The following is a 16053-nucleotide window of genomic DNA, read 5'->3' as shown; positions in this document are numbered from 1 at the left end:
GAATTCGTACAGTAATTAGCATTTATTTATCTTCTTTATGCACTCTCTTGAAATGTAGAAATTGAACAATCTTGAAAGTTTTCATAAAGAAATGCAATTCAAAGCACAAGAAATAGCAACGCATGCAACAAATCTAAGTCACTAATAAGTGCAGCATTTTGAGAAGGCAAAATGAGAAACAGAACTTCCAGTGCTATTGAAAATAAAAACATATACTGCATTAAATAGGAAACCTGACTGTCACACTGATACAGGGAACTTATATTCATCAAAGCAACAGACACCATTAAGTTCGTAGTGTTTGTGTCCAGCTAACACATAAAGAGCAAAGGATCGAAGGACCAACATTAATTCTGGTGAGTTACACAATGAGGTTACACAACATCACCAGCAACATGAAATTCGAAGATCAAACCGTTTGTATTTTGGTAAACATAGTGTTTTTTGGCTGAAAGAAGGCAAGACATGATTTAATAGCAAATTATTATAACACACGCGCAAATAGCAAAACAAAAGAAAGTAGTAGAATTCGTGAAGTGCTATACTGAGCTGGAGACTAAACAGCACATCATTACCCCTTCAGAATGCACAGTTATGCATGGCTTGCATGAAGCCACATATCCAAATGACACAACCTTGTTACAAACATTTGTTTGGCAAATACAAACAGTGGTACTATTCGCTGTTATTGCCATGACTGATGCTACATACTGAATTTTCATTGATTCCTAAATATGATTAGCCTTGAAAGTACAGATCTCACTTTGTCCTTTGTAATACACCTATTCCTCTCTTTTGTTATGTGATGAATCCTGATCTTAATGTACAGCTCCAGTACATCTTTGCACAGGCTGTAGACATGATTGTCCAATGGATCGTAGTCCATGAGATGCTGATTCAACAGAGAAAACCAATTTTTCTCTGGCGACAAGCTCAACACTTCCAGTACTAGGTGCTTTGTTTTCAGATGAATTGTCTGAATGCTTTCAGATTCTGCTTGCAACCGACGGAGCCCCTTCTCATTTCACAAAGTGAGATCACATCCTTTGAAGGTGACGCAAGCCCACCTTGGTGCTTTTGTTTCACCAGCGCTGGTTGTTGTTCAGCATAAACAGCTGTAATACAGTGATCACAGGTACTTTTTGCAGCAACTTTTCGAGCGACAAACCCTGCAATGTAGGGTACCACTGAACTCACAAATGGAGAGAGGCTTTCAGGGTAGTCAACTCGATGCGTGTAGTCATGGTCCTCAGCTTGTAGTATGTAATGCCTTTGAATCCCAGTGACAGCTGTAGTTGCACTGTCCTGATATGCAATAACAGACGCGCCCAAGACAGACACAACGTCTTGTGAACAGTTTCCAGATTCGGAGGACTTCACTTCCGTCTGCACAAGAAGACGCTTGTAGGAAGCCATAAACTGGGCTGCTGTCGGATTATTATTGAAGCCACCTCGCCCTCTGATACAGTCAAAAAAGGTCTCTGCATGATCTTGGCTCATCTTGTGAGTCAGCAAGTACTTCAAAGGGCCTCTATGAATAAGCTCATCAAAAATGTTCTCGGTGCTTTGCATGCATATTAGAAAGCCCAGAAATCCTGTTTTTTTAACACCTTCTAGAACAGGCCGTCCTGCTGGGTCCTTGAGAGCGCCAATATACGCTCGAGCATCGGAAAAAAATGCCTTCCAACAGGATTCATTTTGAGTTCTCAAAGACGCCTTGTAGGACTTCGCCAAGATATTCCTGGAATTCAGAATGTCAAACAAATGGTCGAACAACCTCACAAATCTAGCTGTAGCAGCGGCACCTCTGAACTGCGGGAGCTTCAGTACCTGCTCACAAAAGTCTAGAGCGTCGGCGACCGAAGCACTCAGCGCTTGGACGGCCAGACGGACCTTCATTTTTTGTTTCGCCCACTCGAGGTGCATTCTTGTTAGCTTATTGCCCAGCCTCAGGCCTTCCTCCCGTTGCAAGGCGTCTAGAGCTTTTATATAAGCCCACTTCACAAACTACCCTTCATCATCGACAAGATGGCTCACAGTTGCTAACGAGTTTCTCATTAACTTGATCATATGGCATGCGTCTAACATGATATGCACTTTTTTAGAAGAACCATTAGGGCCTTCAAAGCATGTGGAAAAGTGCTCACCACCAAGGCGAAGCGTAGCGCCCAAACTTGCAGCCATGCTAAAATTAGATGATGCACCATCAAATGTCAGAGAGATGACCTCAACCCCAACAGAAGACAATTTTTCAATGCACTGTTCTGTGAGTTCAGCTCTCTCCGAGCCTGTGAGAGAGTCAATCAGAAAATACCCTACAGGAATCTTAAGCCGCATGTTAACTCCAACGAGCACATAGACACAAGCAGTCCGTGCTTCAGGAAGGCTGTCATCTTCGAAACCATGAGCCAACCATGCTTGTTCCGGTGGTGTTACGTGCTGTGCATGTGAATAAGCAGCACTTCTTCGTGTACACATGTACCAACACACCCACACACTGGGCGCGCGCTGCCGAGAATGGCTCGCTTTCTGCCCCCCGCAAGATGGCGTCGCGGCGGCTTCACTTGACGGGCGCCCCCTCCACTCCAGCAATTTTCTTTAACCTCCTTGGCTGCACCACAGCATCTAAGCTTTCGCAAGTCGCAGACCTCACGCGCACTCCAAAGAGCCATAGTTGGCGCGCGGACACGAACGCGTGCGGTCACTCGGTTGCGCGCGAGAGCACGCGCCCTTTGCATTGCCACCTTTGTGTCTACGCTATAATACTGGCCGCCAACTACAAAAACAGGCGTTAAAGGGCAACGAAAGCATTCACTTTAGAAAAAGCACAACATTACTGACTCTAGATTACATAGATAACATTTACTGTCTAATTGCGAACCAGTAAATACATATTGATCAATGAAGACAAGAGTAAGCAGCTGACAACACAATTTTATGTATGGGCGCTACAATTTTAATAGAGGCACATCTGAATAAGGCGATATACAAGCTTACGATGCTTACGGTATCCTTGTACAATGGCCAATGCACAATTACGACACGTATACCGCGCTCTTCCGAAAGCAACGACCGGTGCAGCAGCAACAGTGCGGTCATGGCGTTCGCGCGCTGTAAGGAGCTTAAAGATGAACAATACTGGCCGACGTAGCGCAGGCATATCGGGAGAAAGATGCAGTGGCTGGCAGGGCACACGAACTAGTGCGCATCGACTGGAACCATACGTGCCGTCAACAAGCCAGTGCACTCGAGACTAGGGTGTGACGTCTTGTGCCCACTTTAAAATCACGCGAGAGAGACAAGATGAAGAGCACCGCTTCACGGACAGTTGGCTTGCGAAGGCTGGATGAGTGATGTAATGCTTAGTCCTAGTTTCTGCCCTTCACCAACGTAGTCTCTGAGCTCTAAAGGCTCAGGGGCCATGTGGAACTGGAGGGCTATAGCGAACAAATGTTTTCTTCTTTCTTTTTCTGGAGTAGGGCTGGCGGTACGTTTAATAATTTTCTAAAAAAGAAGAACCAGCACAGCAGCTGCTGCAGCTGTTCGTTCTGGTATCGGTACTGCAGGAGACCATTGCTCCACCTAAAGGTAACGGCGGTGCTGGCATATTGTACGCGATCTAACAGCACGGTTGGGGCCCCGCTAGTTTCGATGGCATGGTTATTTTTGTTGGGTGAAAAGACACCATAGCTCAAGGTAGAATTTACATGCGCACTTGATACTGAGTGCGGTATGTGACCGTTGTTTATATTTGCTATGCCTCGTAACACTCAGATTATACCCCTAAATTGCTGCGGCAACTGTAAATCTTCGATCGGCGTTACCGCCACAGAAACGTAAAGATAGCATCAAAATCATCACAAGTATTTGCGGTGCGCCGCACGGCTACGTACCTATACAGCCTTCAGAGTGCGCGCCGTTGTTAAGGTGACTGATAATATTTTATTATCGGAGAAGCTTTGTAGATGTATGCTCTTTTCACAAGGTTATTTCAACATTGACTGTACGTACATCATAATGAGAATTACTCTGAGGCTTGCGCTGTGCCGCGGACACATTTAACGGATGAAAAATATAGTGACTAAATTCTAGCTGCACAGCTTCTGATGATAATGTTGCATGTTTGACATCCCCAAGAACATGCACCCCGTGCACAATTTCGAGGGAAGAAAATGTCGCACGAAAATTATCCTGAAAACCTACGGCGTGCAAGAGCGGAAGCTCTTCGTAGATGCCGCCTGGTACCCTCGAAACCGGTATGGCACTGGTGGTGTCGGCGGCGACGAGGGCACGTCGCTCTTCGCAATGACGGTCGGAGACACGAAAGAAAAGACCTTGACGGTGGGCTCCATAAGGACCAGATTGTCGGAGGTAGCGGAAGAAAGGTCAATCGCATTGGCTGTAATCAGCAGTGGGCAACAAAACAGAACAATAATCAGCGGCTTCAAGACGGCCACTAGGAACTTCACAAAGGGCTGGGTCTCCACCGAGGCGGCCAAAATCCGGAACCGCAGAGCAGAAGCCTTTAAGGACGGCTAAGTCACACCCAAATACCTCAAATGGATCCCGGCCCATATTGGGGAAGTAACCACATAAGACCTGAGCACCCCTCCCAACCTCAACGAGAAGGCCAATCGAGCAGCGCAATAACTAACCCACCGCGGCTAAGACAGTGACGGCCCAACACCTCGCACCCTCCGCGGAAAAGGGGAAGACTGCGGCGAAGACGATGGAGAATGCGGAGTAGGTGCTGACGTCGAGATAGCAATAAAAGACGACAGGGACAAAGTGGTCACGTATCACAAAATAGTAGCATGCACATTATATGAAACAAAGAGAAACATACAACCGCACAAACAGCTCCACAGGTCTAAAGAAACACATTCGAGAAGGTTGCAAACCAGAACCTGAAGAAACCCAGCAGAATTAAACAGAACGAATTCCAGACAATACCCAGAAGCGAGTTGCAAGCTCTACAAGCGCGAACACGCAGACATGGCACGCATCTCATGGAAATTAACAGAGATCAGAGCAATATACATGAAGCTAGGACCACATAGTACCGGGCCTTTTGGGGAAACTACGCCTAAGCGCTCTGACAAGCTCGCACCTACACGACCGACTATGGGCAATCCAGTGGGTCCGGGCAGAGGTGGAAAGGCCACGCCTCACCGCACATGATGCCTGGATGGCCTGAGCCGGGCTGACAACCTCGCAGGTGCTTTTCTCAGTAAAGTTTTTTTCCGCCTGTACTCTTGCGAGAACTGCGCTGGCCCGTGGTAGAATTTTCCCCAAGTCGATGTGTTAATACCGAACAGGCAAAATTCGAGTGAAGTATACACGCAGAAATACACTATCGTAGCGCCAACGCCATATTTGATGCCCTAGCTTACGCCTTAGGATTGAAGCTACATACGGCGCCCACGTTAATTTCACTCACATATTTTACGGTCCGCGCCTTCAAAATAAACAATTAATTGCCCATTGTCTCCTTATACGACATCAACATCGAACAGATGCTGAATTTCAAGTAATTCTTCTCGTATTATGGTATTATTTTTATTGCTTCTAGGAGTATGGCGTTCTGGACTGCAGAAAGATGTGCTAGTTGGTAGGGATTCATAGTGAAAGAAAGTAAGGCGTGCAGACACGGACACAAGACAACGTGACAGCACAAACACCATCGTTGTCTGGTTCTCTTGTGTCCCTGTCTACACGCTTCACCTTCTTTCATGGTGGCGTTCTCCTCGCGCAAAACGCATACGTGCTTAAGTTGGCTAAAACAATGTGTAAGGCGAACAAAAAATGAAAGACAATAAAGGCGATGCGGACTTTATTATCTGCCACGGATCCAGTCATGTGGCTTGACAGCAACGTCACTGTCGAACTCCAGCGCCGCCACATGCTCAGTATAGAGAGCTTTAGGGGACGCAAGCGGCTTGCGGACGCAAGAACTAGGGGCCACGGTACAGTGCATGCGCAGACTCCTAGGTCTACTTGCGTCCTTGGCTTGTATGGGTGGCTGAAAACATCGCTGCGCCTAGGAGGTCACGTTACGCACGTTACTCTCGCGGTGCACGAGAACTTACGAGAAGCGAGACCAGCCGAGACAAACCCCCCATCCCGCCACACAGACGGAGAACATGGCTGCGAGGTCGTATGCACGTGCACATCTCACGGCCGACGTGGACATCTTGTTTGTGCGCGAGGTTGGTCAGGGCGACCAACCCTTTCGAGGACGTGTCGCGGTGGGCAGTTATCGCCAATATCCTCCTACTGGCAATTTGTAAGAATATGTCGGCCCGCAGCCTACGAGACCGTGTAGATTTGCTTCTCGCGCAGTTCGCCGCACGTGACCGAGCGAACCTAAAAAGTAGGTGTGCTGTTAGCTTCGCTACTGCCAGCAATTGTTCTCGCAGCTTATGTTGCCAAGTTACAACCTAACCTGTGGGATGATCTTTCAGGTCCGGCACTGAAGAGGACTACGACGAGAAAGAATAGCTCCTGGCAGAGGAGTATGAGCTCGCGCAAGAGTGTGGGCACATGATGAAGCGCGCGGCTGTTGAAGCTGCGGCTATACGGCGGCAACAGCAGCAGCAGGGTCAGTCCCAGCGGCTGGCCACGGATAAAGGCAGGACGTTGGCTGTCCGGGATCGTGCTGCCATAGAAATATGCACGGATCGGATGATGGGACCAATGACGGTGGGCCAATGGCGCACGAGGCCACCTTTTGTGACGACGACGACCTACTCCTATCCGCCGCTCTGGTGCCACCCCTGGAAGCACCCCGACTCCAACTGGCACGCACCGGCAAGGTCGTACGTTTTAGTAAACCACTGGTAGACCTTGACGAGGTGGCGTGCACCAGCCACCAGCTGTTGGCCGCACGGACACGACATGCTGAGGTGGCGCAGCTTCCTTGGCGGCGCCTAGTGTGCTGCAATTTGCTTTGTATGGGCGCGTAATTTCGACCGGTTGTAGCGATATCTTTTATACGCGAAGGCGTTTTGTTTTGATTCAGCTGTTTTGTACACTGTATGATACATTGCCGTGTTTTTCTATGCCTTTTTATCAAACTTTCTTGGTGGCGTGCCCAAAGTGAATTTGCCCTAAGTAACATTCAGGCTTGTGTCACCGGGTTTAGTACTACCAGATGTTTTTGCGAAGACTGGGTAATCTGTTGCCTATAGCAGGTAGCACAGTTCCAGTCCTTGAGCTGGTCTGCTCTAAGATGAGACATTACTGGCACAAGAAATGAAACTGGTGAATCTACTTCACGAATGAAGATTTTAACTGATTGCCTTGCATTTCATATTGCAGTTTACAAATTCTAGCTCGTGGTGCTGGAATTCTGTACATGACATCATTTTCGAGATATGCACCATCAAACTTGATGTAGAAATGAGTTGTCATTACGGTTCCACTTTTAAAAAAAATTCATTTTGTGCACTGAAGCACAAAAGTAACGGCACCACTGATGTATTTCTTCGGAAAGTTTGCGAATTTGTATTTTAAAACTGCTGTTATCCTGATCATTCGTCAAAGTTGGATCTACCTTGTGAACTCCCACGCTAGAATTTGTAAATTGTAGCATTTGCAATGATCAGTGAAAAACTTCATTAGTGAATTATTTTATCTATTCAATAATGCATTTCGATTTCTTGTCCCAATAATGTATGCTTGCTTGGCCACTCCAGCTCAATGATTATAATTGTGCTATTTGCCATAGATCATTTTTTAAAGAATTACCTAAAGTCTTCGCAGAACCACCTGGGTTTCGAGTAGATTAAGAAGCGTGATGAATTGGTCAGGTGTATACTGCCTGTACCGCAACTATACGTACTGTGTAGAAGTGGACAGAGAAACCCGATAGCTTCTCCCTAGCGAGATCGTTCATCAACACGCTACTCTTGCTTTTACAGCATACACATTTGTAAACAAAATCATGGGTCTGGCCCACAGTGACGCATTCGGATACGCACAAGGGTCATACTTCATATTAGAGCGGCAAATGACAGTCACACTGAATGAGTAGAAAGTGGGTCAACCGAAGGACCCGTTCTTTATTAGTAATATCGTAATAAGCCAATAAACACTGACACCCAGGACAACATAGGGGAAATTACTTATGCTTATAAATAAAATAAAGAGAGACAGAGAATGAAACCTTTATTTGAAGCAGTGACTTGTCAGTCGAGGTGGGAGGGTCCCTTATTCCAGGAACCCTCTGGCTTGGATCGCCCTCCGGGCCCGGGCGACTAGTTTGCGCTGGTCAACCAGGTCAGGCTTGGAGATCGCAGCCTCCCACGTTTCAGCGAGGAAGTTTTGGTCTGCGTCTGCTGGGGCTACTAGTGGTGCCGCTGTGATGGTTTCTCGGGTTTTCTTGCATTGCAGTAGGAGGTGCGCCAGGCTGTCTGGCACGTTGCAGTGTGGACTGGTGTAGCTGTATACCGTCGGGTGGAAATGATGCAGTAAGCTTCCATGGATAAAGGTATTGCTTTGGAGTCGCCTGTAGTCAGTGCCTTCGTTTCTCGTTAGTTTTGGATGTGGTGGAGGGTATACCCTGCGTCCAAAGCGATAATGCTGCAGTAGTGCTTGAGTAGTTAGCGGCATTGTTTCTGTTTCCTCCGCTGATTTGGGTGGGTGGGACATGCCTAGATTCTCGTGCGGGGACGCCCGGTTGACGCTTGCGGGGGCCGCGGCGTGTGCCGCTTCATTCCCCTCGAGTCCCTCATGTCCCGGAACCCACATGATGCAGGTGTAGGGGGGAGGAGTGTCGCCACGTTTCAGTATGTTGATCGCTTTTATAGAGATCCTGCCCTTCATGTAGTTACGTGCTGCTGCTTGAGAGTCGGTGAAGACCACTATGGCATGCTCACTTGTGTGGGCGACGAGTGCTATAGCGGCCTCCTCAGATGTGTCGGCGCCTTTGGCGAGAATGGTCGCCAACGCCAGTGTCGTACCCTTGTGGTCTGTGACGCTGATGGTGAAGGCATTTCGGCCTGGATACTTGGCTGCGTCCACGTAGCGCGCCTGCGGGTCGTTACGGTGCCTGCTTCTGATGGTGTTTACCCTGGCGAGCCGTCTGCCTCGATGGTGTTCTGGATGCATGTTTCGAGGTATATGAAGAACTTGTAGACATTCCCGGAGCTTCGACGTGATCTTTTCCTTACATTCGTCATAGTGTTCTGGGTTGGTTACGTATCCTGTGCGTCGGAGGACTGCTCGGCCTGTGGTTGTTAGCTTCAGTCTCTCGATTTGGTTGATGAGGTGCGCTTCCGCGAGTTCTTCCCAGGAGTTGTGAACTCCCATGCGAAGCAATCGGTCAGTGGAGGCGGTTGTCGGTAGTCCTAGGGCCAGCTTCGTGGCCTTTCGTATGCGAAGGTCTAGCTTTTGTTTCTCGGCTGTCTTCAGGTTGAGGTAAGGAGTTCTGTATGTAATGCGGCTGTAAAGGAGGGCTTGTACCATTTGCAAGGTGTCGTGCTCTTTGAGACCATTGAGGCGATTGGCCACCCATCGTATCAGATGAGTAAGCTGTGCCACGGTGTTGTGTAGCCTAGGGAGTGTGGCGCAGCCGGACCCGTCCTTGTGTATATGGACTACGAGAATTCGAAGTGAGTCGACCTTCGGTATCGGGACTCCCTGAAGAAGGACTTGTGGGTCCGGTGCGTCGTGGCTTGGGGGCCGGCCCCGGGTGCGTGCCCCGAGTACTAACAGCTCGGATTTATCGGTGGCACAGTGGAGGCCGCCGGTGTTGAGGTATCGTTCGATGATGTTGACCGCCTCCTGAAGACGGGTATCCTGTTCCCCCGTGCTCGTGCCTCTCGTCCACAGTGTGATATCATCTGCATATAGAGCATGGAATATCCCTGGGACGGTGTCTAGGAGGCGGGGAAGTTTGAGGAGGGCCACGTTGAAGAGGAATGGCGAGACTACCGAACCTTGTGGCGTACCCCTGTTAGCTAGGTGAAATGCCTTGCTCCGGAGGTTGGCAATCCCCACCGTGGCCGTACGGTTGGTGAGGAAAGCGCTCATGTAGGCGTATGTTTTGGCTCCCCAGCCGATATCTTCTAGGTTACGGAGAATGGCTTTATGGCTCACGTTATCAAAGGCGCCCTTTACGTCTAGAGCTAGAATGGAAGACTTGCTGTGTTTGCTCAAATGGTCAAGAATATCTTCCTTTAGCTGGAAGAGGACGTCCTGGGTGGAAAGCATCTGGCGGAAGCCGAACATGGTGTGCGGATAGCGATCGTTTTCCTCGAGATGTGTGGTGAGCCGCTCGTTGACCATGTGTTCAAACAGTTTCCCGGCGCAGGACGTAAAGAAGATGGGGCGGAGATTTGCGATGGAGATGGGTTTGTTTGGCTTGGGTACTATGGTTACCTCCGAGTGTTTCCAGGCTGTTGGTAGCTCCCCCTTTATCTAGCAGTCGTTATAGTACCGAAGGAGAGCCGTCAGCGCCCGAGGGGGTAGCTGTCGAAGGTGCTTGTTGGTGACTCTGTCTTTGCCCGGGCTCGTATTGCGTGTTAGCCTAGAGAGGGCCGCCTGTAACTCTGCCTATGTGAAAGGCCGATCTAGCTCTTCGTTCGGCGCTCCTTGGTACTCCCTGGGGGTGGAAAGGTTGGTGGCAGTGGTTTGTGGGTTAGCTGAGCCGTATAGCTTCGTCTGAAGTTCTTGAAGTAGCTGATCCTCTGTGCCGCCATATTTGTGAATTAGTCGGTGAATCGTATGTCTTTGTTGGGTTTTGGTGTGGGTGTCGTAGACCAGGGCTGGAAGTATATGCCAAGTCTTCTTTGTGCTGAGGGTCCCTTGAAGTTGGTCGCAGAAGGATCGCCAGTTCTGACTCGCTAGCTGTTCAGCGTACTCCTGTGCCTGCATGCTTAATAGGGCAATTCGGCGCTGGAGCTTGCGGTTGAGCTTTTGGCGTTGCCAACGTTTGAGGAGCGATCGCCGAGCCTCCCATAAGTACAGCAGGTGATTATCAACCGCCGGATTGTCCTCGTCTAGTTGAATCGTCCTGGTGTGGCCGTCAGCCGCCCCTACGATACCGTTCAGCCAAGCTTCAATATTTTTGATGTCCGAATCGTTGTCATGCTCATTCCTATACGCGTTCCAGTCGGTGAGTCGTGCCTTTCCTGTCTTGGGCGTGCGGTGGGATTGTTCAACCTCGATTTGAATTATGTGGTGATCGCTCCCTAGCGTGTCCGGGAGTCGGGTCCACGTGGCCTTTCGCACGTCTCGAGTGAACGTGAGATCAGGATTGGTGTCCCTCGACACGCTGGGTGGGTTGGAGCAGGTCATTCCATAACGTAAGACCGTGCTGCTGTGCGGCATCGTGAAACCGTGCCTCTTTCTTGGTGGTATTGGGGTAGCCCCAGGCCACGTGTGGGGCGTTAAAGCCCCCTACCACAACAGGCCGGTTGCCATTAACCTTCTTGCGAAGGTCCCGGACGAAGTGGTCGTAGTGGAGTAGCTGCTCCCGCGGCGGGCTGTAACGATTGACGAGGTATAGGCTCTGTTGATTCTTGCGAGTCGGCAACACCTCCCCTATGGTGTGTTCGATTTCAGTGTCTTCAATTTCGTGAGGCTGTGCGGTTAGTGTCTTCTTGACAAGAATTGCGGCGCGGGCAGTGTGTGCCATAGTGTTGTAGCCGGGAAGCTTTATTTTTTTGGTGTTGGTTTCCTGTAGCGCAATTATGTCCGGACTGTTTGCTTTGAGATATTCCTGCAGGTTGGCCGAGTGGGGTCTATAGGATCTGCAATTCCAGTGCCAAATGCGGAGGGTGGGAAGCGGCTCGGTATGTATAGGTTTGGGAGCCGCCATGTTGGTGGTTGTCCTCCACCTAGAATAGGTGGTTTGGTGTTGCCGAGCTAGAATCCTCCGCGGATTCCACTCGTGCTGTCTTTCGTCCTTTGCGCTTGGTTCCTAACTGCTCCGCCAGATGTTTATGAGTCACGAAATTCTTGTAAGCATATGTAATGAAGTTGTGTTGATGTGCCATGAAGCCACCCAGTTTGGCGTCGAGTGTGGTGACCATACGGGTTGGTGGCTCTACCTTTTCCATGATTTTAGTTACCACTGTCTGTATGGTTCTGCCTGCCGGTGCGAGAAGTTTTGTAGTGAGGGTTTCCTCGAAGACTTGAAGGCATCGTTCAACAAGGTCAAGAATCTTCGCTTCATGTGCTAGCAGCCGTTCGTCTACCCACTTCATTATTCTAGCTTCTACCTGTTTTAGTATGCTTTCGTCTACTCTCTTCGCTACTGTTTCCTTGAGTTCTGGCGTGTTGCACTCGGCTACCGGTTGTTGCTGTATCCTCCTCTGTAGATCCTGTACTTTAAGTTCAAGAGTCCGTATCGTCGCTGTCTCGCCCGAAGTGCTCGGGTTGCGTGAGGAATTCGAGGCGCTGCTTCCGTTCGCCGCGGCGACGTAAGTGATTCGCCTAACGGAGCGAGACCGTGACCAAGATCGTGACCGAGCCATAGCCGTCCATAGCCGCAGCATCAACGAAACCGGTAGACGATTTCCTATTATTTTCCGTGGGTGCGTGGCGAGCGAGGAACAAATCTACTATCTCTGTCCACGATAGACAACCGTAAAGGAGCTGGTCGCGAGCCTCTATCTCTGTCCACGATATATCAAGGTAAAGGAGCTGGTCGCGGACCTCTATCTCTCTCCGCGATAGATCAAGGTAAAGAAGCTGGTCGCGGACCTATATCTCTGTTCACGATCATCATCATCATCATCAGCCTGGTTAAGCCCACTGCAGGGCAAAGGCCTCTCCCATATTTCTCCAACAACCCCGGTCATGTACTAATTGTGGCCAAGTTAAAGAAGTTGCAAACTGCAAACTTCTTTAAGCAAACTTCTGCAAACGTCTTAACTTCTTAACTGCAAACCTGCAAACTTCTTAATCTCATCCGCCCACCTAACTTTCTGCCGCCCCGTGCTACGCTTCCCTTCCCTTGGAATCCAGTCCGTAACCCTTAACGACCATCGGTTATCTTCCCTCCTCATTACATGTCCTGCCCATGCCCATTTCTTTTTCTTGATTTCAACTAAGATGTCATTAACTCGCCTTTGTTCCCTAACCCAATCTGCTCTTTTCTTATCCCTTAACGTTACACCTATCATTCTTCTTTCCATAGCTCGTTGCGTCGTCCTCAATTTGAGTAGAACCCTTTTCGTAAGCCTCCAGGTTTCTGCCCCGTAGGTGAGTACTGGTAAGACACAGCTATTATACACTTTTCTCTTGAGGGATAACGGCAACCTGCTGTTCATGATCTGAGAATGCCTGCCAAACGCACCCCAGCCCATTCTTATTCTTCTGATTATTTCCGTCTCATCATCCGGATCCGCAGTCACTACCTGCCCTAAGTACATGTATTCCCTTACGACTTCCAGTGCCTCGCTGCCTATTGTAAATTGCTGTTCTCTTCCGAGACTTTAAACATTACTTTAGTTTTCTGCAGATTAATTTTTAGACCCACTCTTCTGCTTTGCCTCTCCAGGTCAGTGAGCATGCATTGCAGTTGGTCCCCTGAGTTACTAAGCAAGGCTGTTCACGATAGATCAAGATAAAGAAGCTGGCCGCGGACCTCTATCTCTGCCCAGGATAGATCGAGTTAAAGGACCTTGTCACGAACCTCTATCCCTCTCCGCGATATATCAAGGTAAAGAAGCTGGTCGCGGACCTATATCTCTGTTCACGATAGATCAAGATAAAGAAGCTGTCCGCGGACCTCTATCTCTGTCCAGGATAGATCAAGTTAAAGGAGCTGGTCGCGGACCACTATCTCTGTCCACGATAGATCAAGCTAAAGGAGCTGGTCGCGGACCTCTATCTCTGTCCACGATAGATCAAGTTAAAGGAGCTGGTCGCAGACCACTATCTCTGTCCACGATAGATCAAGCTAGAGGAGCTGGTCGCGGACCTCTATCTCTGTCCACGATAGATCAAGTTAAAGGAGCTGGTCGCAGACCACTATCTCTGTCCACGATAGATCAAGCTAGAGGAGCTGGTCGCGGACCTCTATCTCTCTCCACGATAGATCAAGGTAAAGGAGCTAGTCGCGGAGCTCTATCTCTGTTCGCGATAGATCACGGTAAAAAGGCTCGCCGCGGACCTGTCCACAATATATCAAGGAAAAGAATGTGGTCGCGGACCTCTATCTCTCTCCACGATAGATCAAGTTAAAGAAGCCGGTCGCGAACCACTATCTCTGTCCACGATAGATGAAGTTAAAGGAATAGGTCGAAGATCTCTTGCCCTGTCCACGATAGATCAAATTAAAGAAGCTGGTCGCGGACCTCTATTTCTGTCCACGATAGATCAAGGTAAAAGCGCTGGTCGCGTACCTCTATCTCTGTCCGCAATAGATCAAGTTAAAGAAGCTGGTCGCGGACCTGGACCACTACCTCTGTCCATGATAGATCAAGGTAAAGGAGCTTGTGGCAGACCTCTATCTCTATTCACGATAGGTCCAGGTGAAGGAGCTGGTCGCAGACCTCTATCTCTGTCCACGATATATCAAGGTAAAGGAGCTAGTCACGGAGCTCTATCTCTGTTCGCGATAGATCACGGTAAAAAGGCTCGCCGCGGACCTGTCCACAATATATCAAGGAAAAGAATGTGGTCGCAGACCTCTATCTCTCTCCACGATAGATCAAGTTAAAGAAGCCGGTCGCGGGCCACTATCTCTGTCCACGATAGATCAAGTTAAAGGAATTGGTCGAAGATCTCTAGCCCTGTCCACGATAGATCAAATTAAAGAAGCTGGTCGCGAGCCTCTATTTCTGTCCACGATAGATCAAGGTAAAAGCGCTGGTCACGTACCTCTATCTCTGTCCACAAAAGATCAAGTTAAAGAAGCTGGTCGCGGACCTGGACCTCTACCTCTGTCCATGATAGATCAAGGTAAACGAGCTTGTGGCAGACCTCTATCTCTGTCCGCGATAGATCCAGGTAAAGGAGCTGGTCGCAGACCTCTACCTCTGTCCACGATATATCAAGGTGAAGGAGCTCGTCGCGGACCTCTATCTCTGTCTGTACACGATAGATCAAGCTAAAGAAGCTGGTCGTGGATCTCTTTCTGTCCGAGATAGATCAAGTTAAAGGAGCTGGTTGATAGGTCGCGGACTTCTATCTCTGTCCACGATAGATCAAAGAAAAGAAGCTCGTCACGGACCTCTATCTGCGTCCACGATAGATCAAAGTAAAGAAGCTCGTCGCGGACCTGTCCACAATACATCAAGGAAAGGAAGGTGGTCGCGGACTTCCATTTCTGTCCGCGATAGATCAAAGAAAAGAAGCTCGTCGCGGACCTCTATCTGTGTCCACGATAGATCAAAGTAAAGAAGCTCGTTGCGGACCTCTATCTCTATCCACGACAGATGAAGTTAAAGAAGCTCGTCGTGGACCTCTATTTCTGTCCACAATAGAAAGGTAAAGGAGCTGGTCGCGGACCTCTAACACTGTCCACGATAGATCAATGTAAAGAAGCTCGTCGCAGACCTATATCTCTCTCCACGACAGATCAAGGTAAAGAAGTTTGTCGCGGACCTCATCTCTGTCCAGGATAGATCAAGGTAAAAAAGCTCGTCGCGGACCTCTATCTCTGTCCACGATAGATCAAGGTAAACGAGCTGGTCGCGAACCTCTATGTCCATGATAGATCAAGGTAAATGAATTCGTCGTGGACCTCTATTTCTGTGCACGATAGAAAGGTAAAGGAGCTGGTCGCGGACCTCTATCTCTGACCACGATAGATCAAGGTAAAGGAGCTCGTCGCGGACCTCTATCTCGGTACACGATAGATCAAGGCAAAGAAGCTGGTCGTGGACCTCTATCTCTGTCCGCGATAGATCAAGTTGAAGGAGCTGGTCACGGACCTCTATCGCTGGCCGCAATCATCATCATCAGCCTGGTTACGCCACTGCAGCGCAAAGGCCTCTGCCATACTTCTTCAACAACCCCGGTCATATACTAATTGTGGCCATGTCGTCCCTGCAAACTTCTTAATCTCATCCGCCCACCTAACTTTCTGTCCCCCCC

General features: G+C 49.1%; 1 protein-coding gene across 1 annotated transcript; it reads right to left on the bottom strand.

Moving 5' to 3' along the window:
- Positions 1–8211: 8211 nt before the first annotated feature.
- On the bottom strand, positions 8212–10290 carry LOC135917186 (uncharacterized). The gene has a single exon (XM_065450696.1). The coding sequence runs from the start codon at positions 10288–10290 to the stop codon at positions 8212–8214; it is 2079 nt and encodes a 692-aa protein (XP_065306768.1).
- Between the last annotated feature and the right edge of the window lie 5763 nt (positions 10291–16053).

This window comes from Dermacentor albipictus, chromosome 4 (assembly GCF_038994185.2).
Source record: "Dermacentor albipictus isolate Rhodes 1998 colony chromosome 4, USDA_Dalb.pri_finalv2, whole genome shotgun sequence".
Lineage (NCBI taxonomy): Eukaryota > Metazoa > Arthropoda > Arachnida > Ixodida > Ixodidae > Dermacentor > Dermacentor albipictus.
The sequence above is the reverse complement of the archived record's forward strand: the minus strand, read 5'-3'. Positions and strand labels throughout refer to the sequence as shown.

Excerpts from the sequence above, each read along its gene's own strand:
- LOC135917186 (XM_065450696.1), bottom strand. The coding sequence starts at position 10,290 with ATGGTCAACGAGCGGCTCACCACACATCTCGAGGAAAACGATCGCTAT.